This window comes from Eucyclogobius newberryi, unplaced genomic scaffold, assembly GCF_026437365.1.
Source record: "Eucyclogobius newberryi isolate DKJ021-1_F unplaced genomic scaffold, fEucNew1.0.hap1 SCAF_15, whole genome shotgun sequence".
Taxonomy (NCBI): Eukaryota; Metazoa; Chordata; class Actinopteri; order Gobiiformes; family Gobiidae; genus Eucyclogobius; species Eucyclogobius newberryi.
The window spans coordinates 12,317,756-12,345,319 of NW_027315779.1; the positions used below are offsets into that span (position 1 = coordinate 12,317,756).

The 27,564-nt window shown below is 41.5% G+C and overlaps 1 protein-coding gene across 1 annotated transcript in view; it reads left to right on the top strand.

Moving 5' to 3' along the window:
• The window catches only part of fstl4 (follistatin-like 4), a 257,455-nt gene that overhangs the window by 161,305 nt on the left and 68,586 nt on the right, over positions 1–27,564 (top strand). The window contains exons 5-6 of the mRNA XM_072446065.1: positions 4,528–4,712; positions 9,594–9,714. Coding sequence (XP_072302166.1) covers positions 4,528–4,712; positions 9,594–9,714 — 306 coding nt within the window. The remainder of the gene's footprint in view (positions 1–4,527; positions 4,713–9,593; positions 9,715–27,564) is intronic.

Sequence of the window (27,564 nt, forward strand, 5' to 3'; positions counted from 1 at the left end):
CCCTGGTTTGGTCCTGGTTTGGCCCTGGTTTGGTCCTGGTTTGGCCCTGGTTTGGTCCTGGTTTGGCCCTGGTTTGGTTCTGGTTTGGCCCTGGTTTGGTTCTGGTTTGGCCCTGGTTTGGCCCTGGTTTGGTCGTGGTTTGGTTCTGGTTTGGCCCTGGTTTGGTTCTGGTTTGGCCCTGGTTTGGTTCTGGTTTGGCCCTGGTTTGGTTCTGGTTTGGCCCTGGTTTGGCCCTGGTTTGGTCGTGGTTTGGTTCTGGTTTGGCCCTGGTTTGGTTCTGGTTTGGCCCTGGTCTTGTACATGTTTGAACTCAGAACGTCTGGGTTTAGTGCATGTCACGGTCTCTGCTGGAAAATCAACAATAGTCCCACAGACACGAGGAAGTCTGAGTCGCACCGACCTTTTTTGCCTCGAGGAAAGAGAGAGAGAGAGAGAGAGAGAGAGGGGGAGAGAGAGAGAGGGGGAGAGAGAGAGGGTAAGGGGAGACAGAGAGTAAGAGAGGATTGAAGGGAGAGAGAGAGAGAGGGAAAAAGGAAAGAGGAGAGAGGGGTGATGGAAAGAGACAGAGAAATAAAAGGGGAGTTTGAGAAGGAAAAAAAGGCTGAGAGAGAAAGGTGGAGCGAGCGAGGGGAGGAAGAGAAAGCGTGAAAGGAGATAAAGAGAGGAGCGCGAGACAAGGAATGTAAGAAAGTGACAGTCAGAGAGAAAGAGAGGAAGAAAGAGAGAAAGAAAGAGAGAGGAAATAAAAGGAGAGAGAGAAAGGACAGAGGAGAGAAATTAAAAAAAAAAACATGCCCAAAACAATCACTTATGTTCCAGTACCATAGATGATTGACCAGATTTAAGTTTACATGATTAAGCATTAACTATATGTGATTCAAATCGATTTTTAAAAACATTGAATGTACTTTTACTATATTATCAGGAAATCTGGATCACATTCCCAACGGCGTTCACCTGAAAGTACAATTTAGAAGACTTTATGTTTGTCAATCAAATCATTCAAAATACTTTCACTAGAATTACAAACGGTTATTCTGAATTTTAGCGTCAACATTTCAAAGCGCTTGAATGCAATTGGTCAGTTTAAAATGGAAATGAAACAGAAACATTTTCAAAACGTGACCTCTGCAAACGCCCCTCGATTATCGCCGACTTAAAACATGCAGATAAAACAAAACACGGGACAGTTTAGGCGAAATATCTTGAATTTAGATTTTTCCGACAAACGTTCCAGCTCGATTTATTAACGTTTTAATAGTTTGTGTTCAGTTCTAAAACGCGCTCTCGGTCCCGATGGCGGTGTATCTCGCCTCCCTGATTACCACGATACAATAATAAAGACAAAACCCAAGCGTAGCAGAATATAGACACTGCGAAACGGGAGAGTCTATAGATCCGCACCACATAAATTTCCCTCCGGTCGCTTCTGTAGCAACTTAAACCATAAAAACTTTGGGTGCAATGACCCCATAAAACTCATGTCCTCTGCAGTACATTCCCTTTGGTATATCTCCCTCTTTCCCTCCACCCTCTCCCCCTTTCTACAGCTCCATCGCTCTCTCTTTCGCTCCAGCTTATTTCCTCTACCCAACGTTTTACAAACTGCGGTGAGAGGGCGCCCGGGCCCCCGCGAGACCGGGGCCAGTCGCCATCGCTCACTTAAGCCGAGCGCGGGATAATAAAACGCGGCGGAACAATAACGGTCGGCGCGGCGGTCGGCGGAGGATGGAGCGGTAAAACACGCACATCGGTCTGTGTCGGCGCACAAACAGAGTCGGGGGAGATCGGTGGGGGGAACCCGCTTGAATCGGGTTCCGCGTCGGTCGTGCCGGTCCGTAACCCGGGCAACGACATCGCCAACGCTGGAGAATCTGGACTGACGATCGGGCTGATTGACACCGGTCGACAGGGAGGTCAAGGTGATGTGGTTTATCCATAATCATGATCGTTCAGCTCAGAACAAAACTTAGGGAAACGTTAACTTTGATTATTTTTCCGATTTTTTGTACAATGGGAGTGTTAATGAAGTAGAAAACTGAAAGGAAAATACTGTTCATTTTTCATTTGTCGAGGCTAAAAAGGTATCAGCAAATGAAGAAAAAAAAAGAAAAAAATTACAAATTAAGACATTTAAGAATCTACAGTTTAAAGAACAGACAGTATTTTTTTTAAAGTATAATATATGAAAATAGAACCAGAAAAAATAAAAACAAGATAAAATAAACATAAGAAAACAGAACAAGAAAAAAAGCGCAATGTTCTTTATTATTATTATATATATATATATATATATATATATATATATATATATATATATATATATATATATATATATATATAAATATATATATATATATATATTTTTTTTACAAATACAATGTATACAAATAGAATTGAAAAAAAAATCATAAGCTAAAATAAACACAATAGAACAGAACAAGAAAGCACAGACAATTTTCACGGATTTCTTGCTCTTTATTTTATTTTTGTTTTAAATTAGGCCACAAACCCTTGCGCGGCACTGGTTTGCGAGATTCCAAATGAAAGCGAGTGACCTCCAGCTCACTCTGCTGGGACGGGTCGACGCATGACCACAAACGGCACAACCTGCCGCTCTCGCCTCTCCGCAGATCTGGTGCCTCATTTATATAGCATGCGTGCGTACAAAAATACAACGTCTGTCACGTCCGCCGACTCGAGGCCGTTTTTTTTTTTTCCGTGCGCACACTTTTGGTAAAGAATTCCACGTTACGCTTCATAATGAGACCCAAGACCTGCCACTGGGCCCGGTCTCGAGCCAGATTTGGAGAGCCCATCCTTCAGAAAGGTTACGTGGTGCTTCTTTAATATATCCGTTCATGAATGTGATCGAAGGTGTCGAGTCCGCGTCGGTCTGTAAAGCCGCCGTCGTACAATATTTAAGATTTGATTACAAAATAACACTTTCCTGGAACTAAAGGAGCTGAACAGACATAATTATAGCCCGAGACGTTCATCAAACACACTCGGCGACGGTCTCTACAAACGCTTACAGTAATTCTTGGATGCAGTAATGCTAATCCTACAGCAGGAGGTTTTTCAGTAAATGTTTACCTTTGTGTTTCCCCGGATTACGCGTCATTAATTAGTGCTATATGTATAGAAAACCTCTGATAATTATGCACAAATATGTCTCGCGCTGTTGAATGTGGAGCCGGGGCCCTGTTCAAACGACAAACACCAGGCATTAAAGCTGAATGTATTTGTGTTTGCTTAAAACGCATTTAGAACGTTAGCAAACAGCCACCACTGGTTTTAAAGGTGCAATAACAAAAAGGGAGTGTCTGCAGAGCCGCGGCGCACGGCCGAAACTGCCATGTTATTTTTGTGCCGGCCGCGCGCCGCGGCTCCTGAAACTGCGCCGCTATTTGACCGCGTTTTAGCGCCGTTTTAGATCTTCTTCTTCTTCTTCTTCTTCTTCTTCTTCTTCTTCTTCTTCTTCTTCTTCTTCTTCTTCTTCTTCTTCTTCTTCTTCTTCTTCTTCTTCTTCTTCTTCTTCTTCGTGTTTTATGGCGGTTCATTGCCCTCTCACCATCACCATTGTGTTGAGAGTTTGTGTTTTGTTAAGTTCCACTGTGTGATGTCATCAGTTGTTAAGCCGGAAAGTGCCCCTCTGTGTCATTTATTCATTTATTGTTCTCAGATATTACAAAACAAAAACAGAACAAAACACAAAGACAAAACAGAATGAAAAAAGAACAAACACACAACAAAAACCACTATAACAGAACAAAAACAGAACAGAACAAAAAAAAAAAAAAAAATCGGGAAAAAAAGCAAAACAAAACAGAACGAAAACAGAAGAAAAAATGACAAAAACAGAACGGAACAGAATGAAAAAAATAAATAAAAAAAAACCAACTATAACAGAACAAAAAAACTGAACAAAAACAACACATCTGAGAAAAAAGAAAAAAAAAGCAGAACAAAAACTGAACAAAAACAGACTGGCGCAGTCTTGACTACAGCAATATTCAGACTGAATTATTTGTCTTTATTTCGACTGCATTTGAAGTTTACGTGGACTTGCATCACAAAAGTGCGAGAAATACTTGTCCTTGCGACGCAGCGCTGGATGTTTTATGAATCGATATATGCATAAAAGATCTGTGTGCCTAAATGTATGGGCTAAACTAGCTTCTTTGATACACAATAAAACATCCTACAGTGAAAAATCCATGCTTTTAGAATGAGACCTTCAGAGAATGAGAACTTTAGAGAATGAGAACTTTAGAGTATAAGAACTTTAGAGAATGAGAGCTACCACCGTTAAAGTACAGCGTTAGGTATAAGAAGAAGACAGCACTATAAAGATCAGCATCTTGTGCCTCTCGGTGGTGGAGTGGATAGCACACGTGCGTTTCACATTATACTGTCCCGTCTGATATAGTCTACGGGCCAGAAAAGGGTAATATAAAGAGTCTAATCTCTCAGGATGTGTGTGAAAGGGTTTCTATAACTCACCGGGCGCTTTCCCTTGTGTAGGAAACGCGTGCACGATGTCGGAGTACAACCGTCTGAAGAGCCTCCTCCTGGACCTGCAGCCGCCGGCGCTGCGCTCGCACGAGGAGCACAGGGACATGGACCAGAAGAGGGCGCTGGTGGACGCCATGTTCAAATACCTGGACATCAACCAAGACGGCCGCCTTGTGAGCGGCGAGCTGGAGAAGGTCAGTGCAGACACTTTGAGTCCACCTCACAAACTGGACATCATAAAAAGCCCTTAAAAGCGTTTTACAGAGCCACACATGGATTTTATAAGATTCTAGATCCATATTTCTGGGTAAAATGTGTGTAAAATCTATATTTGTATCTGCCAAACAAAATACCAAATGTCGGGAGGCACGTTCTCGTTGTGTCTCTTGGCAAGACACTTCACACGTTCTCTACTTTTAAAGCAAATTAATCGAAGTTACTATTTTATAACCTGTGATAGCAAAAATACTTTGTGAATGCGCTTAGTTATAGTATTCAGATCTGTATTCTGAATACTTTTACGTTGAGTTACAACAAAGACTCTTAGTAAGTACGTTATTAAGGGGTATTAATTGTCTAGTTATTATTATAAAGTGCTGTACAGTTTGAAGCCTGATCTGATTTATTGGGGTGTGTAAAGTTATATAGTCATACTTTCAGTTTGTAGTAAAAACTCACTATTGAAGTGAATTGTTGACCCCTGAAAGACACGAGGGACCAGGGCCTCATCTGGAGCTTCTGAAAACAGCTCCCTGATCAGGACCACGCCCTGCGACCTGGAGTCCTGACCCAGAGTCCTGACCCAGTCCAGACCCAACCCACAGTCCCGACCCACAGTCCCGAACACGACCCAGAGTCCAGACCCACAGTCCCGAACACGACCCAGAGTCCTGACCCAGTCCAGACCCAAACTGGAGTCCAGACCCAGAGTCCCGACCCGCAGTCCTGACCAGTGGGTTTTAATGACCTTTAACTAATATATATGGACTTTCAGATGGAGGCTTCTTTGTGATTCGGGGGAGATTCTTTGTTCTAATATATATCTACAAATACCCAAACTCATGATCCACCAATGTAGAACTTTATTTGGAGTTGGATCCACAAACTTGATCATGTTTAAAGTATTTTCTAATGACAAAAAATGTTTTGGAAAAAATCTTGATTACAATAATGTGTGAATGAGTACTTCAGTTAAGTAGTATCTATTGTGATTTCAGTACATGTTTTGCTCATTTTAAGTTAGAAAATGTTAAAATGTTTCTTGTTTTTAATAAAGCAAGACATTTTATGTTTGTTCCGACGCCTGACAGTCAAAATATACTCAAATCCAGATAAATACTTCTTAATTCAAATACTTATTCACTTATTTTATTTAACCTATATTTATTTCCAGTGTTCGTCTTTAGAGTTGGACGAAACAACATTTTCTGATGCTATTGTTTTATTGCTTTATTTGTGAAATGATTAGATGAGCTTTAGACCTTATAACAGTTATCGATTATGTGCTGCGCCTGATTCGACAGATACTTGGCTCTGGTAACCATACTTGAGAAAAACGTTTACAATTCACAGCGTTTTCCTCATAAATATACTCTTGAGTCCATTGAGCTGTTAAATAGTTCAACTTATACACAACCACATTTATACTGAGCACCACTGGAGGCCACAGAGCACAGAACAAACACGTTTAAAGGGGACATTTACTGTGAAAGGCCAATATGAAAAGGCATTAAAGGCTTATCACTATGAAGACCCGGGACTTATCACCATTAAGAGGTGGGGCTTATCACTATGAAGAGGCGGGACTTATCACTATGGCGAGGCGGGACTTATCACTATGAAGAGACGGGACTTATCACTATGAAGAGGCAAGACTTATCACTATGAAGACCCCGGACTTATCACTATGAAGAGGTGGGGCGTATCACTATGCAAAGATGGGACTTATCACCATTAAGAGGTGGGGTGTATCACTATGCAAAGGTGGGACTTATCACCATTAAGAGGTGGGGTGTATCACTATGCAAAGGTGGGACTTATCACCATTAAGAGGTGGGGTGTATCACTATGCAAAGGTGGGACTTATCACTATGAAGAGGTGGGGCGTATCACTATGCAAAGGTGGGACTTATCACCATTAAGAGGTGGGGTGTATCACTATGCAAAGGTGGGACTTATCACTATGAAGAGGTGGGGCGTATCACTATGCAAAGGTGGGACTTATCACCATTAAGAGGTGGGGTGTATCACTATGCAAAGGTGGGACTTATCACTATGAAGAGGTGGGGCGTATCACTATGCAAAGGTGGGACTTATCACCATTAAGAGGTGGGGTGTATCACTATGCAAAGGTGGGACTTATCACCATTAAGAGGTGGGGTGTATCACTATGCAAAGGTGGGACTTATCACTATGAAGAGGCGGGACTTATCACTATGAAGAGGTGGGGCATATCACTATGCAAAGATGGGACTTATCACTATGAAGAGGCGGGACTTATCACAATGAAAAGGTGGGGCTTATTATTTCTGTAGTTTTGAACAGGAAGTAAGAGGTTTATCGCAATGAAAAGGTGGGACTTATCACTATGAAGAGGTGGGGCTTATCACTATGAAGAGGTGGGGCTTATCACTATGAAGAGGCGGGACTTATCATAATGAAAAGGTGGGACTTATCACTATGAAGAGGTGGGGCTTATCACTATGAAGAGGCGGGACTTATCATAATGAAAAGGTGGGACTTATCACTATGAAGAGGTGGGGCTTATCACTATGAAGAGGCGGGACTTATCACAATGAAAAGGTGGGACTTATCCCTACGAAGAGGCGGGACTTATCACTACGAAGAGGCAGGACTTATCCCTACGAAGAGGCGGGACTTATCACTATGAAGCGGTGGGACTTATTATTTCTGTAGTTTTGAACAGGAAGTAAGAGATTCATCGCTATGAAAAGGTGGGACTTATCACTATGAAGAGATAAGTCCATAGTGACTTATCACTATGAAAAGGTGGGACTTATCACTATGAAGAGATAAGTCCATAGTGACTTATCACTATGAAGAGGCGGGACTTATCACTATGAAGAGGCGGGACTTATCACTATGTAGAAGTGAGGCTTTTTGCTATGAAGAGGCGGGGCTTATTGCTATTAGACAAGGCTTATAATATTATTAAAAAGAGTTTAACGAAACAAGTCTCAAATGGAACCAAGGCTAAATCGGGCAATCACAAATGCCACAGCTTCCCGTGCCCAACCAGGAAGTACAAGGATAAACTGTCAAACTAAATTGAAATAGGCTGTTGTAAAGCGTAAATGTTTGTCGGCAGTGAGGTGCATGGAGAGTGAAAGAATAATGAGGAGGGTGAAGAGCTTTTATTGGCTGTAAAGAGCAAACACACACAAAAAAAAACACGGGAGCAGAACATATTATAATACAACTAAGTGCGACCGCGTGTTCTGGTTTGGTTCAAGGCAGATCTGTAGGACGTCACGCAATGTTCTGTCCATGTTCCCCTGCGCTAACAGCTCTTCATTTCCACAAACAGCGCCCGGGCGGCCCATTAGACGGAGCGCGCACATGTTAAATGCGAAGCTCTGTGATTTCAAATGTCAGATTAACATTTCCATTAAGCGGGACGTGATAAGTGGCCTTCCCTGCGACTCTCCAGAACGTGAATGGAAGCGTCAGAGGAGAGGGACGTGTCGCGGTCAGAGCGGAAACGAGCGTTCATTCTTCGCTTTCTTCGGCAAAGAATGAATGCTTCTTCGGTCATCTTGTTTAGTTAGCGTTAACTGGACGGTCGGCCTTCAATGTTCACGTATGATGCAGGAAAAATGGATAAAACTACATGGAAACTACAGGAAGTTACCGAGGTCACTTCCGGGTCAATCCTGATTTGCATCGCTTTCTGTCGGGGGCGGGGCTGCGATCGAGCAGTGGAGAAATGAGGAAACGCGACGGCGAGTTTTGTTTTTTAAATCGTTGTGCATGAGAAATTGTATTTGAATAGAATGCGCTTTGAGATGATGCAGGTGATTCCCGGATGGAAGGATGGGCCCCTCCTCCTTAATCAGACCGTATTATTTTAAACAAATAAACACGGAAACACAACACGACCAGAGAGCGACAAACACAACAAGAACACAAGCAGACAAGGAGCAAAAATCACGCCACGTTCCAAATAAAATAGAAAGTCCCACTTAGTCCAAAGTCTTGTCGAATTTGTCATTTGTTTCATTTGCCTGATGTCTGTCACGACGTCAGTCCTTGTTTCCTGTATTTTATCACTTAATTCCTAGACATCATGAGTATGATTGACATTTCCTCATGGCTGAAGTACGCTGCTCTTTCCTACTCGGTTGTTCCGATTGGTCGTCCGGTGTGGACTCCGCCCCCTGCTCTGTGACTCCGCCCCTTGCTCCGTGCACAGATTAATTGAGGAAATCCTTTCATAGTACAACGTGTTCAGAGACGCTCATGTCTGAGTTTGTCTCTATGAGTAAACTTTGTAGTACAGACATGAAAACTAAACCAGGACTGAACCAGAACTAAACTAAACCAGGTCTAAACCAGGACTAAACCAGGTCTAAACTGGGACTAAACCAGGACTAAACCAGGACTGAACCAGGTCTAAACCAGCACTAAACCAGGACTAAACCAGGACTAAACCAGCACTAAACCAGGACTAAACCAGGACTAAACCAGGACTAAACCAGGTCTAAACCAGCACTAAACCAGGACTAAACCAGGACTAAACCAGGACTAAACCAGGTCTAAACCAGCACTAAACCAGGTCTAAACCAGGACTGAACCAGGTCTAAACCAGCACTAAACCAGGACTAAACCAGGACTGAACCAGGTCTAAACCAGCACTAAACCAGGACTAAACCAGGACTAAACCAGGACTAAACCAGGTCTAAACTAGGACTAAACCATGTCTAAACCAGCACTAAACCAGGACCAACCAATGTTGTCACGAGGGCCACAAACATTTAAGTGTTCTCCGCGCAGTGAAAAGACAGAGTCATACAAATCCAAAAAGTGGTGCTCAAATGACGTGTTGTGTGTCTCAGATCTCTGTGAAGGAGCACCTGGACGAGAGCCTGATGGCGTGCACCATGCAGGACCTTCTGCGCTACGACGACTACAACAACGACGGCCACCTCAGCCTGCACGAGTTCTACACTGCTTTCCGTGAGTCGCCGGGACACGTTTTCCCGCCATTTAGGCCCCCCTGCTCAAGAAAATGGGCCCGGTCCCGTTCCGTGTAATCTCGCAAACTACAGAGAGCATAATGTGACCACCATCATCATTTGGAACCGGGGGAAGTAGGGCATTTCGAATCATGGTCGGTGCAGCTGGTTTGGAAAAGACCTGGGGATTTGCAGTGCTATTTGAAGAAGGTGTGGACGGAAGTAGGGTTATTATGCTAAATCAATCTCTTCATTTCAAAGATTGTATTTTTCTTAAGGTTTCAGCGCCTCAAAAACAAACCTGGAGTCGAGTTTCTGTCAGAAGAAACGGCATAATTTAATACTACACCGTGACCAAACAGTGGAATCCTTAATTTACCGTATTTTCCAAACTATAAGTGGCACTAGAGTATAAGTCGCATTTTTGGGGGAAATGTATTTGATAAAATCCAAGACTAAGAACAATTTATTTATTTATTTAATCTTGAAATGCAATTTAGAATAATAACAGATTTGACAAAGGATCATGGTGAATAGGTGTACGTATGCTAACGCTAACACCTTCAGCTACATGAGGCACAGACAGAACTGTGGTAAGTGTCTGGTATGTTAACGTAACATATTAAGAGTTATTCAGATAACTATAGCATAAAGAACATGCTAACAAGTTTACCAAAGCATCAGTTTTACCCCAAATCACTAAATCCATTGAATTCTTCTTCCTCTGTGTCACTTCTAAACAACTCCACAAACTCCAGGGGTAGAGGAAGTGCAGATCCTTCTTCTGCGTCGCTTAGAGCCTAGAGCGCCCTCTTGTGGTTGTCAGTGTGAAAATAATGACACATATAACTTATCACATATAAGTCGCTCCGGAGTATAAATTGCACCCAAACTATGAAAAAAGGTGCGATTTATAATCCGGAAAATATGGTAGACGTCTCGTTATGAAATCAAACTTTCCGAATGTTAAAATGGAGATATTGTGCTGCTCCTGTTTTCACCTGCACCCTATCCCCGCCCACATTCCTCTAGTTGTGATTAATTGGAAAATTAAGAATCCGATTCCGATACATGTCCGGTTCTAAAATGTCACGATGCCACTTAAATACACTTAAATGAATGAAATGTCAGTTTATTTTTAATTAATTAAATATGCTGAACACGAACAAACAAGACTCAGCTCCATGTATGTTTTTAGACGATAAACAGTGTAAAGACATCATTTCTTTCTCAAGTATCAAAAGGTAACCGTGGCAACAGCCGGTCCTCTCACAAACACTTTATAAGACATAAGCATCGGTTTGTGCCGACGCACAAAGAACAGTATTACATTGCGGTTGGAGGTATATCTTGTGTTTATGTTTTGTATTTTGCCTTTTTATTAATACACAATGTAGCTTTACGTTACTTTACTGAAAATTCTCACTTAAAAACGGAATTGATGTTTATTGCGACACCGTGTATGATTTCAGCCACAAATAGACACAATTACTTAATTCCATGTTTTATAGTGCATAAAAACTAGAAAAACATGTACTCTTGCTGTGAAGGGGCTGTTTCTCCGCAAACTTGACTTGTACCTTTTCTGGTAGAGGAGCTGCCACCTGCTTGTTTCCATGGAGATGTTTTTACTTGCCTCTAACAATACTTACAAGCCATGTTTCAGTTGTTAAAAGACATTGTTAAAGAAGTCTGTTGTGTTTAGCCTGTGTGCTATTCATCAATGCTAATCATGTATTAGCGTTTTCTACATAACACGCTACAACAAAGCCACTTTTACATTTTCAAATGCAGCTGTGCTTTTGTGTTATTGTGCTTTTGTGGCATCGAGCAGAGAAAACATCTGAACCCCATTGTAGATCTTTGAGATGCGCTTGAGAGGGCTTTATGCCTCTGCGTTTAATGATACGTGTTCTCTTTCTTGATTGTCACGTGCACTTTCGCCTAAACATGGTGGAATGAACCACAACGCGGCTCCACGTGTTGGGTCGCACGTGAGGGCAGGAGCAAGGAGCCGCCTGGGGTCCGGACTGAGAGGCAGCGAGGGCCCTGGCTGCACCAGTCAATTACACCCAATAATCACAATGGGGCCGCTAATGTGGCTAACGTCGCTAATGCGGCCAATGTAACGGGACCATCAGGCCACAGCTGCTGCAGGGACCAGTGCGGCGCTGGATACGGCCCCTGCGCCTTTGTTTTCATTCATATTGATTGGCAGGAAAGCTCGATCTGACAATGGAGAGGCGATGTAATACCAGTGAATGATTATAGAGGTAGAAAATAGATGGTTTTGTAATTGTTGTTTTGGAGACATGTAAAGCAAGAATATCGAGTGTCTATGATGAAAACACATCTTTCAAAAGGCTGCAAAATGAACTGATGATCTTTTAAATTTCTTTCTTTCAATGAGGCAATCCGACAAAGGAAGCTTTCAAAGTATATAAGTATAGTATAAAGTGATATTTTTGCCTTTTTGTGTTTTGATTTTACAGTTCGTTCAAGTTGTGTGCGATACCTGGACCTCAACCAAGACATTGACACGCACATTTTAGCACACGGATTGCAGTAATGTCGTCTAAAGATCAACAGAGTCATAGCAGAAAACAAATCAGACTTTCATTTTCAAGGCCAGCCCCCATAGAGTTGGATTATGACGTATCCAAAACTACCCCATGATCCTCCACGTTTCGTACTCCTTCCCCTCATTCTGATTATTTCTGTGCTCAAATCCCTAGATTCACTACATTGCTAACTAACCCCAACGTCAGCAGCTTTTGTCGCTCATGATAAACGGTTTCGCTGAGCGGTTGGACTCCTTGCGCCCTCTGCTTGTATCTGTGGCAGTTGCATTGCCTTCGTCTTCTCAATGCGGTAAAAGTTGCGTAGTAACTTTTCTTGTGGAGGGTCCGTCCCTGCTTATCTCCATGGCGTTCAAGTTGTACATATCTCTACGGGGACAGGCAAGTGACGCCACCGGACCAAGTTACAGGTCATATCTGTGGAGAGGCGAGCGCTCACAGCATGAATTCGTGTTTTTCTAGGTATGTTTTAGCAATAAAGACACCTGCATTTGAATAAAGCTGGCGGAAAGTTACATAGAACATCTTTGAGTTTTACAAAATAAAATAACTATGTGTCCGAGGTTGTTTAAAATGTGTTCAGCTTGTGCTTCCATATTTTATTTTGGGAGAAATTAACTGTTGCCATGGATATTGTACTGTCCGTTAAGCCTGAAATGTCCCCCCACGTTTCACTTCATCGCGTTATTGACATCTCGCACACATTCTGTACGTACTCAGCGTATTGGGGATTGCGGCCTTGTATCAATGGATTTCACGGCTGACAAGGCGAGCGGGGAATAATAAAGCGAGATTGATTCAGACACGCTCAAGGTTAAATGTCGCACTGTTGCGGGGGGCAACCACAGGGGGAGCTGTTTGTTTTGAGGGCCACATCTGGTGCAGACGCTGATGTTCATGAGGTGAAATAATGTACTTGCTTCTAACGTTCTGAAGAATGGCAAAAGAAAAACTGATTTATCGCCATGGAGAACGTTCCAGTTTGGTTTGAACTTTCCCTCTCCGTGGAGTAATGGTGTGCCCCGCTACCAGGAATATTACGCAGTGTTGCTTTAATATACACAGGGAGAGTTTCAGGCACTTACGAGCCATGTTTGTTGTTAAAGAAGTCCACCGTGTTTAGCCTGTACGGTAATCACATATTTTCCAGTTTCTGATTCCTCATTTCCTCAATTTGTCTGTTGTAAATCTTGGTTGTTTCCTATTGGCTCTCCTCTTTTTAAAAAGCCCCTCCCTCCTGTCACCTGCCTGTTGCTGTCAGCCAATCACCAAAAGTGGGTAAAGGATAATGTGGGAATTCACAGTAAAAATGAACAATGAAAGTGTAATATTTTTAGAAAGAAGTTGGGGTAGTCCCTCATTGGTCCAGGAACGGTCCATTGTCGAAAAAAAATGGACTTCCATCCATTAAGTCTTTGTTAGTCTGATGGAAATGGTTTGAGCAGCAGCACTTACACTCTCCTGCTGTAGACCAGTCTTTGTTTGTTTGTTTATTTGTTTGTTGTGTTGTACAATAGCCTCGTAAAACCTTGGCAGAAATGGTGTCCAGACCTCGACAGGCAAAAACGACCCAAAAAGTAAGAGTGAAGCTGGCTATAAAAAAATGAGGGCGGGGCAAGTTTCAGGTCCCCCCTTTGGGCAGGACCAATCGGAGCTCGGGAGGCAATAAACGCTGTTGCTCAAAGCGTCTCAGCAGATTGAAAACAACATTGTTTTCAGAAAAAACCTTCGAGACCTTTTCGATCATGTTCTGCTAATTCTGCGACTTCCAGCGACATCGTCCATCTTTTTGATCAAATATTGCCGACGCTCAAACTAAAACTATTCACAAAAGCACACACTCTCTCCCCTCTCATCCCGCCTTTTCTTTTCCTCCCCCACCTTCATCTCCCCCCGCAGCAGCAGGACCATCAGTCTTTTCAGCTTCTCCATCTTGGCCCCGAATCTCTCGTTCTCCCGCTGACGCCGCCGCTCCCCGTCGAGGTCTCGGCGCCGCAGTCTGTCCCCCCCCTCTCATTTGTCTACGTCTTGTTTTCTTCTCAGTCAAGGTTTGCTCGGGGAGTCGAGCGCTCGGCGGGACGTTTAATAATGCCAGCGATGGCGGGGCCGGAGCCAGAAACGCAGGTGTGTTCAGTCGGGCGGATATTTATAATGTGATCGTTTCGGAGGAGGACGCCGGCAAAAGCGCGGCTGAATATGAACCGCTTTTGAATACCAAGGGCATCATAATGCTCGGAGTAATTTAGGGCTATTGCGTGTGAGAAGTGTGTGGAATTTTGCACAATTTGGCAAAGGGAAGAAAGCAGAAACGGCTCTTCAAATAATTCTTATGCTTGATTCATTTTTAGAGTGCTCTAGGGGCGTGTTTACCCTTGTCCTGGTTTAGTCCTGGTCTAGTCCTGGTCTAGTCCTGGTTTAGTCCTGGGTTAGTCCTGGTTTAGTCCCAGTGCCAGTATTTCTTTGTTTGGATCTTGGGTCATTTTAAAACCCTTTACATACAGTTCAAAGCATTTAATGAAGAAACAAATACAATTTAACATGCCCAATTTAGAACACGTAAAAAGATTGAAAAACATCCTCGTCCCACAATCCTTTTAAAAAGGTCAATAATTGCTAGTGCTTTCGATCGATAAAAAAAAGAAAAAAAATAACCATATTAATCACATTTTTGAAACACGATTAATCACAATTAATCAATACCAAGGATGTAATTATTTACACATAACTCTATTTTGTATTATTATTTCACAAATCTAAATAAATTAGTTTGTTTAAAAGCGCTATTGCCTATTATTTGTATTTGATTCATATATTTATATTATTTAGTCTATTTCATGCTAAATTTCTCAAGCTAATTTAAATCTACAGGACTTTTTGGTGTTAATGTAACCTGGTGAAACCCACTCTGCTCCTGATCTTTCCTCCTTTTTCTCCGCGTAACCAAAAAAACGTGTTTGGTCTAAAGACGTGTGATTAATCGACGTCAATTCATGATTAATGCGTCAGTTTTCTATGAAAGGTTTCACACATCGCCTTTTGACAGATCTATTTATAATAGCCGTTGGAAGAGTTCCAAAAAAAACTACAACGCAGACTCCAGTGTTTTCTCTATAGTGTACGAAATGTGGTTAGAGGCTGAAAACATCTGCTCATGCAGCCATATTTAAATTAGAAAAAGTTAAATAAATAGAGTGTGACCCCAAATATTACAACTTGGCTATTTTCACTCAAATAAGTATATATATATATATATATACTCTTTTTTATTTGTTAAATGTATTTATTTTATGTATTTTATTTATTTTATTAGGCCAATTTGTATTTTTGTATTTGTTGTCTTATGTTTAAAAAATATGCATACAAGCAAAAACATTACAACTTTTATCTATTTATTTAGGCCTTTATAAGCAAAAGATTCTAATTTGGAGCACATTTTAATCACTACGGACAAGATTATTCGGAAAATCGATAATTGTGATTATTTAGGTCATAATATGATCGTGAGACCCAAAAGACTGTGACAACTTAAGAAGCAAAATTTAAAAAAAAAAAATCTATTTTATATGTACAAAAAACACATTTAAAAATAAATTCCTTTATTTTGTCATTAATTTCACAAAGCTGGCCAGAAACTTGAGAACCAGTATCGCGTGTCAGTCGAGATTTTGACACTGCAATAATCGGCAACTCTCCAATAATCTGTATTAATAATTGGTAATAATCTGTAATAATCGGTAATAATTGGCAATAATCGTGAAGTTTTTACTCACAGTAATTGTAACACTGACATTAACATTGTGACGTCCCCGTTTAAAGTTTTTGCTTGTTTTTTTCACTGGTGCAAATGCCACGCTGGCGCTGAAAACGACACGCCCTGCGGCCATTTTGGTGGGAGAGGCACAACTCCAACATCTCGTCTCTTTCTCGACACAAACCCGCTCTCTTTCTGCAACGAAACAGATCAAGCTTGGAGAGTTACGCAAGTGTGATTTTTCGTGCCAAAAAACACTTGCACTTAGCTTGGCGGCGTGCGCAGAACTCAATTGCGCTGATTATGATGTTGGAACAAACGCAACGCCGTATGAGGTCACATTTGGTGCTTCGGACTGAAAGTTTGCAGAAAAGTCTCGAGGAACTGTTGGTCTCGGTGCAGAATTGGGTGCAATTGGACTGTCTTTGTTCACTAAGGACGTTGCATCACAAAAAGACTCCTCCCCCTGGTTGTGATTGGACGATGGGGAATGTGACGTCAAACGGCCGCAGAGCAATACCGGAAACTCTCGATTGGAGTTCTTCCCAAAATCATGATGCTTCAACTGCAATCAATGAATTTGGAATTGACACTTGCGTTTTGAGTCATTCTTTCTTTTCAAGGCGCTGCACCTGATTTTTTTTACTGTTTTGAAACATATAAAAAACAGAACAAACTCTTTGTAGCCGTCCAAATGTATTGCTCACTTTCCTAACGCATTCCCATCATCCTAAATATCCACCGCGACGAGTTTATGAGCACTTTTCACGAGTCTCTTGAGCCCAGAACGGCAAAACTCCCGTTGCGGGTAAAGCTAACACACATTAGCATGCTAACGGCGCACTTCCTGCTTCACGTAGAGTCAAACGCTCTATATTTAGATGCAGAGAAAGCTCTGTGGTCTAATTTTCAGCCGAATAGATGTACTTACTATGCCTCTGCACTGGAGCAAAAACAGATTTCACTTTATTACGTGCAAAAAATCTGGTAAATAGTTCTGTTTGTCATATTTCAAAATGGTAAAAACCAAGGTACAGCGCCTTTGAAAAGACTGAAAAGAAAGATTGATTTAGTGCCGTTTCCAATTTGAGTGTTTTGGTGAAATTAATTCTGAAGAATCATCGGCAGAAGCGTGCAAACTTCACTCTTTGGCTAATACGTGGTAAAAATCCAATTGCTGATGCAAGAGTATTAAAACAAGTTCTCACAGGAAAAACTCCCGACTCACCGCAGTGATCTGGAGCGCTTTTCAGGTCAGTTGAAGTGTGTTCTCGCATGAGTTGGCGACCGGTCTGAGCCGCCACATGGGGTCGGGTGAATAATTCTGCTCTTCATCGCATCTTAGCAACCTTTATAGCGCTTTCGCAGATAAAAATCCCAAAGTGCTTTACAGAGAGAGAAGCACAGCACATTTCAGCGAGCAATAGGTAAAATAATGTGTCTTCATCTGCTTTTTAATAAGAAGTCGGCCACGCAAAGAGATGAGAGCAATGCATGCCTTAGCTTTTCGGGGCCACAGCCTGAAAAGACGGACCCCCCAACGAGCTTTAGATCTCGTTTCCGGGATCACGACCGGAGGTTGGAAGGGTTGTGACCAGGGGAAGTATAGAGCCAAAGTCTGTGTCCGAAAGTGCTCTAAAAGTAACAACTCGAATGTTAAACTCAATCCTGAACTTTGGAGTGATGCGTGACTAGGGATGTGTACCGCTGCGACGGACCGGATCCGGACTTGTAAAAACGTTTCGGTTCAGGTCCAAAAAAAACGAAACCCCGGTGTTTCGGTTCTGGACTCATTAAAAATCTACCACTCACATTCTATATCTTTTACGTTCTAGAATCTAAACCATCTTAAACCTTCCATAGATCGCGAAATTCACGCTAGAAAAGACGTAAACACTGACATCGCTGTCAATGGCGCGCCTGGAGCCATCAGCGACGCACGAGTCTTCCCCGCGGCAGAAGTTGAAGCCGGCGCAATGAGTTTAAAGACGCGAGAGACCAAAGTTGTCACTTTATTTCTTGAACAGAGTTGGTTACTGTTGGCCGTAACCATGGCGATGGAACGAGAAAATCAAAAAACACCTCGTCTCCTGAGCCCGCTCTTAGCTCCGCCCCAGAGACCGCGCACGCGCACTAGAGACGAGGGTCGCTACAATATGAATAAAATAACTGTATTATGTTGTGGTGTGATGTAGCATTTATTTAGGTGGGTTAATGTGCAATATACATATTTATACATCTAAGTAAATACTAAGTCAAAGTAATATTGTTTAAATGCCGGATTCATTAATTGGAGCTTATATTTTGTAATAGTATTTGTATTCTACAGTTGTTAAATATGGTCTTGTGTTTAATGCTGTTAATATGATGTATTGTGTGTAGTGTAAAATATTTTCATATTCTATTTTTGATACTGCTAAGTTGATTGATTTATAGTGGTTCTAGTTGACTGTTATGCTCGTTTTTGAAGGTTTTTACATGACTTTGATGCCAATGGATCTGCAAAATTAAAGAGTGGAAATGTATCTAAAGGCATTAAACTTCAAGTGTGGGGAACAGCCCAGTCAAACCAGTAATACACTTGACAAACATAGAATCAGCTGAAACAGCTGCCCCAATACCAATACTCAACTTGCTCTTGTTCGGGAGTTGTTCCTCTAGTAAAACACATGAATGTGTGTTAGCTAGTTAGCAGCTTGTGATTTGTAAGTTGTAACTTCTGTTAAAACAGTGAATAAACCAGATAAATTGAGTTTATTTCAGTCTGCAGTTAAGCCTTGTGTTTGATAGTCGTCCTTGTTCATGTGTCTTCAACTTAATTTAGCGTAGTAGCTTGTGTTATGCTGTTATAACATTATGCAAAAATGGCATGAGTTCAGCCGGACTCATTAGGTCCGGACCTGAACCTAAACCTGTGGATTCGAATCCGGACTTGAACCTGAACGTGGGTTTAGGTTTGCATCCTTATGCGTGACGTTCTGGGGCGTCCCGTAAAAAGCCTGGCAGCAGAGACTTGCACGATTTTTGAAGTTGGTTAAGAGTCTCATTAAAACATGATGTTTAAAGCATGAATAATCTCTTTGGAAAACCATTTTGCGCACGTATCGCTCTTATAAGTCCGGGCTCGTACCGTTAAAGGGCTCTTAGCCGTTTGCTAATGCTATACTCTCATGTGTTTTCAGTAAATATGTATTAGCCTTGACCTGTAATAAGTGTCAAACTGGGGGCGTGTGCGGTGCCTTAAGCAGAGCAGCTGTAATTACACAATAAAGGATTTGCCCTGTAGTCGACGTTCGAGACAACAATGCGTTATGTTTGCCATTAGCCCTGCAAATAATCAGTTTACAAGTGACATTCTGCCTTGGCTATGCTATGGAGAAAATGATCAAGTGCGTTTGTTCAAGTGCTTTTGTGAGTGTGGCGGCAACAAAAAACACATTTATCAGTTATAAGTATGCACACTGTAAGCAAGAAAAAAATATCAATTTTGTTTGATCGCGCTAATTGGACACATAGATGAAATAGAGTTGATTAATGGTTCAGCCGCTGTGGGTGATGGGTGACAGGTCAAAGGTTATCTCATCTTGGCAATGCAATACTCAAATGAATGCTCAGTTCTCCGGTGTAATTCACGACCTTAGCGGGCATTCATGTGCAAGATTTATCCGACATTTATGGACTACATGGCTAATGAAGGCAGCGTTTTTCATATTTAAAGCGATTAAGATGACAGAAATATGCAGCTATTGTAAAACCACACTGGCCTTTCACTGAACTGACAAACTCTTGGGTTGAAATTTGAACATTTTTAACCAAATCCAATACAAGGGATTTTAGGTAAAACAAGCCTTTTTATAGCCTAAAAGACTAATTACTCCTATTCTCTAAACCTGTAATCAAAGAAGCTGTACCTGCTTTCTTTTTCTGCCTACAGAACTATTCAGCAGTCCAAACTTTCAGAGGCCTGAGCCAGGAAAGCGAACGGTAAAGCTAACAAAAGCTAGCATGCTAACAGCACACTTCCTGGATTTGGGAGAGTAAAACACTCATCACAATCATTCGATGCAGAACGCACTTTGCGGCCTCGTTTTGACACTAAAGGCTGTGTTTAAAACATATATATACTAACGAAAAACAAATTGTGCTCTGAACAAAAAATCATATATTGGTTCTTTAAGTAGTTACAAAGAAAATATATTTGTTCTTTTTGAATAAAGTGTTTGTTCATGATTTATTAAGGCTAATTAATCCTCTGTCAGTAAAAGTAAAAGGAAGAAATCTGACCTACCGTATTTTCGGGATTATAAATCGCACCTTTTTACATAGTTTTGGCCGGGGTGCGACTTATGTGATATTATTTGTTGTTTTCACACTGGCAACCACAAGAGGGCGCTCTAGGCTCTAAGCGACGCAGAAGTGTCAGAAGAAGAGTTTGTGGAGTTGTTTAGAAGTGACACAGAGGAAGAAGAATTCAATGGATTTAGTGATTTGGGGTAAAACTGATGCTTTGGTAAACTTGTTAGCATGTTCTTTATGCTATAGTTATCTGATTGTAGAAAAAGCTTCAGTTGTAGTCATCTGGACTCAGTTAGAAAAATTAGACGTTTCGGGGTTCAGTATACCATTGTAGATTACAGGAAGATTGAATCTTAGCCCTCCATTCCTGTTTAAAGAAGGTTTTTCTCATTTAACAAAATAGCTTCCTTAACTCCTCTTTCAAACCATCTTTTCTCCCTGCTTTATCAGCACAGAAGAAATACAAGTTCAGGACCTCAGAGTGCCGTGCATCTCCATCTTGAAGCCTCTAATCACTCGTTTGAAGACGGTGAGGTGAAGGTTTTAAGCAGGGAGAAAAGATGGTTTGAAAGAGGAGTTAAGGAAGCTATTTTTGTTAAAAAAGAAAGACCTTCTTTAAACAGAAATGGAGGGCTAAGGTTCAATCTTCCTGTAATCTACAATGGTATACTGAACCCCTGGAGAGGTAGAGGACCAGGACATTTAGATGCTAATCAGGTCCTCAGGTTGGATGAGCCAGGGTCTCACAAAGACAAAGGGGGTACTAATAGCCCATTTAAGGGTTGAATAGTCTAGCTCATTAGACACACAAAGAGGGTAAGTTTCTGTTGAAACAAACAACTCTTTCCACTTCAGGAAGGCTCCTCCCAATGGGCTGGACTTTCCACAGAATAGTACAAATATCGGAGTTCTTGACCTAAATTCTTTTATTGACAATGACTCTTGGATGAGAGTCGAAACGTCTAATTTTTCTAACTGAGTCCAAATGACTACAACTGAAGCTTTTTCTACAATGGAACACGCCTGGACGAATGAGGGATTACACCGATATAGTTCTCTGAATAACTGTTAACATGTTACGTTAACATACCAGACACTTACCACCGTTCTGTCTGTGCGTCATGTAGCTGAAGGTGTTAGCGTTAGCATACGTACACCTATTCACCATGTTCTCTCATCTGTTTTTTTGTTTAAATTGCATTTCAAGATGAAACGTCTGTTCTTCGTCCTGGAATTTATCAAATCAATTTCCCAAAAAAATGCGACTTATATGTGTTTTTTTCTTCTGTTATGCATTTTTTTGGCTGGTGCGACTTATACTCCGGTGCAATTTACAGTCTGGAAAATACGGTACTTGTAAATTGCAACAATTAAAAGTGCACATTGGATGTTCAAGGAATTAATATTATTAATTTTTGTTGAACGCATCGTACGACCCGACCGCGGTACAGAACTCCATTTGCCGCGCCTTTCGTTTCCCCCCCAGTGGACAGATAAAGTGGAGAGCTGCCCGCGGCCGTGTGCTGAGGCTGGACCCAGGTGAAAATGATACCGAAATATCCACACGCCGGGTTCAGAGCGGTGGGTTTTCAGACTGTGCCGTCGTGGATCACAGAGCAGGTGGAGGACGCACAGTCAGGGAGGACCGCGCTAAACTGGGCCCGCGACATTATCAAACCAAATGACCTCATACATGCTTTGTTCGAGCACAGTCCTTGTTATGATGTCAAAGCCTCGCTGCGCAACATTTCACCTATTAAATGGACTGAAATAAAGGTTTTTTGTAACAGTTTTGTCGGCTGAAATGTTGCGCTGTCAGGCTTTGGTGCGCCGTAACCTTTCTGTAGTAACGATATTGACTTAACAATGCATCAGGAATGTGCTAGAATGTGCCTGCAAATGTCTGGGTTGATGTTTGCACAAAACGCGACAAAGACAAAAAGTGCAGAAATGTCACTTTATACTCTCGTTTTGAGGTTTTTTAAAGAAGTATGTATGGATTTTCTGGCTCCTTTTTATATTTGGCAATGTTAAATGTTTTCATGTCTTATTTCAATTAAGATGAAGAAAGAAAAAAATACACTGTCGGATCTGTTCTCTGACAGTGTATTTTCTCAAGGAAGCTGCAGGGGGAGCTCTAGTGCTAAAGTTACTTTTTTTTACTGTTTGCTTTCACACACACCAAACTTTCTAATCCTTTATAAGAACATACTGAAGGATTTGTTATTATCTAATTCCAAGCTTAATTAGATTTTTTACACCAATTTTCAGTCAAATCTAGTTTACTCAAAATCCTCTTTGTAAATGTTTTGTATCTAATAAGATAGTAAAATGTATACATGGCTGTTCTTATTTTTCAGATTGAAATGTTGCATATATGTTAATTTATCATTTTCTATGAAAACCTGTGAGTGAGTAAACTACAGAAGGTTTAAATTGATATCTTTAAGATTCTTTCCAATTCACCGGCAATGTCTCGCTTTAAAAATAAAAAACGTTTTATCCATTGGTTTCAAAATGATGCGTTGGCCAAACTAAGGAGAGTTCAAACCGTTCGAATGGAAAAACTGCGGCAGGTAGAGACATCAGTGGTGTGATGAAAGAAGAGATCTGTTTGGGGAAAATACAGTAAAGGTTCCATTGAGGGGGAACAACACCATAAATTGCCTCCAGCATTTCTTTCTGGGACTTATGGACAAAACTAAGCCAGTTATGTTTTCACGTTCATCATCCTGCCGTGTGGAGAAACGGCACACGCAGCAGGAACTGTGTATTTGTATTTGTTAAACTATGTATTTGGACCTTTGGATAATATCTGACATCTTCTTTGATGATATACGTGTTATTTTCATCCAACTTTCCATCCGCTGTCTGTGAATCGGCTCCTGTGCAGCAGTTCAGCCTCTGTAGTTGTAAATGTGCGATAATGCTAACGTCTACACAAAGATAAATGTCAGTTGAAGCAGAAAATCCCTCTAATAACACTGTTGGATTAATACATAAACTTAAGTCATCACAGGTTCTGCTCTTTTCTTATTATGTCATAGTTTTGCCGTGTACAACCTGTGGTAAATATTGATCATAGTTTCAGTTCTGTTATGTTTCACTTGTGGAGGAATTTTGAAAAATCTAACTTTAAAATGACAAGAAGTAGAGTTGAGTTTTCAAACTCCCTCTGTGATGTCATCAGTGTGCGACGTGCCATTGAAAACACACAGAAAGTTTACACTTAACTGACACACTTTTCTGACAAAATAAAGGCGTTATATGGTATTATTGTGTGTCAGATCATAACTGTTGTGTCATTTATATTGATTTTGGCTCTTGTTTACAGTCTGGTTGCTTGGTAACAGCTGTGGAATTACCTCTACCTATGTCATATTTGCTGCTCATGTCCAACCAGGAAGTACAATTCTAAACTTTACAAAAAAAAAATTCAAACTGGAGACAAAATAAGCAAAATCAGAAATAGAATCACGTTCACAGCGTTTTAGCGAAATAAACTTTAATTGGATCCACATTTTTGGTTGATTTGAGTATTTTCCTGGTTTGTATTATTTGATTACTATTATTATTTTGATTAGTTGATTCATTTGCGTCATTATACCATCTCCATGACAGCATGAAAACAGTTCACCCCAACTTTAAATTCAGATTAGTGAATTCAAGTCATTTTCTTTTAATCGAGCGCGGATCTTCACTCTTTTACAGTGCAGTCCTCTGAGGAATACACCATTTCATGCTCATGTTGGACATCATCATTAAACGCATTTGCAGAATTTAATATCTCTGCTAACGACGCTCGCCGACTAATCCTGACTACATTTCCCATAACTCCCTCTTTACCTCCTTAATTGCCCGTATCCATGTAACTCTCGGGACTCGGAAGCCTTCTCTTTGACCTGACCGCCATGCATTTTGGAGCCTTTCCCTCCTCGTTATGAAGCTCGAAGGTGGCGAGGCTGTTGAAAGGGCGCCGTAGCTAAGATCAGCGCCGCATGTGGTCGCCTTTTATCTCCTTTCTCCGCGGCGGAAAGCTTTCGTTGGCATGCCTCTGCAGTCCGCGCGCTATTCTCTCTCTTTCTTGATCCTCTCCCTCTTTCTACTCCTTTTTTTTTCGTTTCCTCCCTCTTCATCCTTTACCACTCCGTTTGTTAGAAGAGCCGGGCCGGTGCGGATGTGTGGCTGTGATCTCCGGCTGTGTTGTGGATTTGAACGGAATGAAGGGGAAAATGGGAGCAGAACGAGCATTTAAAAGTGATGTCCTCAACATTTCTTGGGGGTGTGAAGCTAACTGGAGGCAGTGCTCTGTCTGAAGCTCAAGGTGGACTTTAATCTGAGTTTTGTTTTACACAGTCTGACCATAAAGAACTGACTTAGTTGGAACTGCAACAGGTGAACAGGATTTTAGCTGTTCAAAAAGGCTCTCCGCAGGTCACAAACGAGCATCAGCCAACTGTGTTTCTGTCCGTCATTCTCACCTTTTTGGTTGAAGGTCAAGCACCTAAACGAGACTGATTTGTGTTTACATCAAATTTGAGTTTTCAGACCATCTAAAAACACATCTAATTAGGTGTATGTCCCGCACGATGGGAGGTCACTACAAAGTCTCAGTGGTTGCGTTGGGTGTCATACCTGAGTTCTAGATCGGTGGTTCTCAAACTGTGCACTGCAGCACTCAAGCTCCTTCGGGTGGAGTTTCAAGGTGTGCTCGAGGAAGACACAAGGACTTTGGAAATGTAGGTGAGAGCACTTAGACGATAGGCTGTAGGACGCAGGATGTAAACAAAGGTTTGAAGTGTTTGGATGAGAGTGGATCTCTGAGGAAAAGTGCACAGTATAGTCTGGGCCATGTGATGCAAACCAATTGTAATCTGCTCACGCTCTGACCTGTTGCCAGTGACGTTTAAGTCAACAAAGCATACAAGGAACAAAGCATACAAGGGGCGACGTATAACTTCTCTGGTCAGGGTTTGTTACCTGTTTTATTCCATGGCGATATTACTGATTTGCCCAGGATTAAACAACACATATTATGACTTATTTGTATCGCAGTTGGTCTTTAAACATGCTCTTGTACCTTTACTTTGGAATCTTTAGAATGTATCTACTGAAAGCATACATTACTTAGGTGTTCCCCCGTCAGGATTTGTGTTGGAACTCCATCTTCTGGCAGGAGAGGGAGTTACCATGGAGAAAGAAACGGTAGCGTGATTTAACCAGGAGGTGCTGCTTAGATTCAGAATCTCTTTTACAGAGAGACCTGGCAACACAATCAACACAATATTACATTTGGCGGCAGAAATTCTCTAAACTTTGTCTGGCAATGATTTATGGACTTGAAAACATTGCCATGACCTTTGACGCCAAAGATCATGGCAACGTTCCACTGTGCACCTTTAATCTGGAGTTATTCTATAAACTGTGAGTAAAGTGGACTTTACTAAACACTTTTCATAACAGTGTCCAGATGCCTACACCTGAACCCTTTATGACTGCTCCACACGAGCCCGGCAGTGGCTGGTGCGACCCCAAGCGCTGCAATACTGTCGTCGAGTCTTTGGGCGGGACACAAGTAAGATGTGAGTCGCTGGCACTCTCGCCTCACAGCAAGAAGGACCCAGAAATATGCACGAAAAGTAAACATCCTCCAGCTATGGCAGTCCTGACCAAGCCCAGCACAAAGACCTGGAGTGACCACATTTCCCCACTCGGACAATAAAGTGTACCTTAAACGTGCTAAATGTCTGTATTCAGTAAGAAATAGGATTTGCATTTGGTATATTTTTATAAAAGCATTTCATGGTCGTCTAAAGATAACGTCAAGTGGTTTCAATTGTTTAAGACACAGCATTTGTTCGATTTAACATTTTATTGCCCCTCTAATTTGCTTCCTTCATGTTTGCCTTCATAAAAAGAATTGCTTCAGGCTTCAGTGAGTTGATAATAACATGAAAAACATCTTGTGTCTTTCGAGTTCAGCTTCTGTACTAAAGCTTCTAAAACGTTGAGAATAATAAGAGCTTTATGTGGTACTAGTCGGCTCTTCCGTCAGCGGCGCACGAGGCTTGACGTGCTCATTGTCACCGATGGCGGTAAACACTTTTGTCAAACGTGTCGCGCGTTTTGTGTCAAAGGTTTTGATTTCTGCTTTCACTCGCTCAGGTTTGTCGGTAGAAACGCTGGGATCGTTCGAATCCAAATTGTTCGGCGGACCTTCAAAGTGCCGCGACGGCGCTGTCAAAGGCAGAAAACAGATTTTCAGTTTCAAACGAGTCGGGAGATAACAACTAAATCTGCTGAACGGGAATGTTCTCAGGAAATGGGCTGGATCCGCGGGGTCTCTGAGCAGACGGTTCACATTATAATGCATTTGAGATTGGACACTTCTGAAGCCACAGCTGCCCCGGGTACAGTCTTACATTAGTATTTGCTGCTAAAGGACACGTATTACTATTTGGAGCTTTTAACCACATTGTTCTCTTATCACAAACATACCTGACGTTGTATGTAGCTTCATTTGTTTCATTACCCTTGTTTGCGAGCTCCTCTGAGCCTCAGAAAACACTCTGTTTCAAAGTTCTAAGTTTTGTGATGTCAACGGTAGAGCTCTGAGTTCTCCTGCGCTAAATCATCACCAGACTGTTTCAGAACATTTCTGCCGTCAAATGGCGTTCATTACATCATAACTTCTCGCCTTTAGAATCTTGGGCTAGCTAGCTTTTATGTCCCCAAGGTAATAATACCCTTTGCTGCCAGGAGAGGGAGTGCTCATACAAATCCTGATTAGGAAATCCCTCACAGATATACATGTTTTAAGTTCTAATACATAAGACACAGAAAGAGTGATTTAAGCACAATGTTTAAAGGAAAATATAAATAATGACAAATAATGACTAAATTACATTAAACTTAAACATAACTATTAAATTACAACTGTTCCGTGTCTCCATGGCGATCCGTACTGTAGGTAGAAAACTTCATGAGCTTTAGAAATGTGCGAGCGCGTGTCCACCAGAGCTAATGCCTGAAACCATTTGATTCATTTGAAAGTGCACCCTGTTCTTGTTTCTGATCACTTCATTTTCACCAATTTTCATTTTGAATTTCCCGAGCTCTGAAATCTCGTCATTTCACGTTTTGATGAATATGCAGTAATCAGAATCAGAATCATTGAGTCCCGACGTGATCCAAGTTCGGCTTTAGCCTCAATCGATCTTTTGTT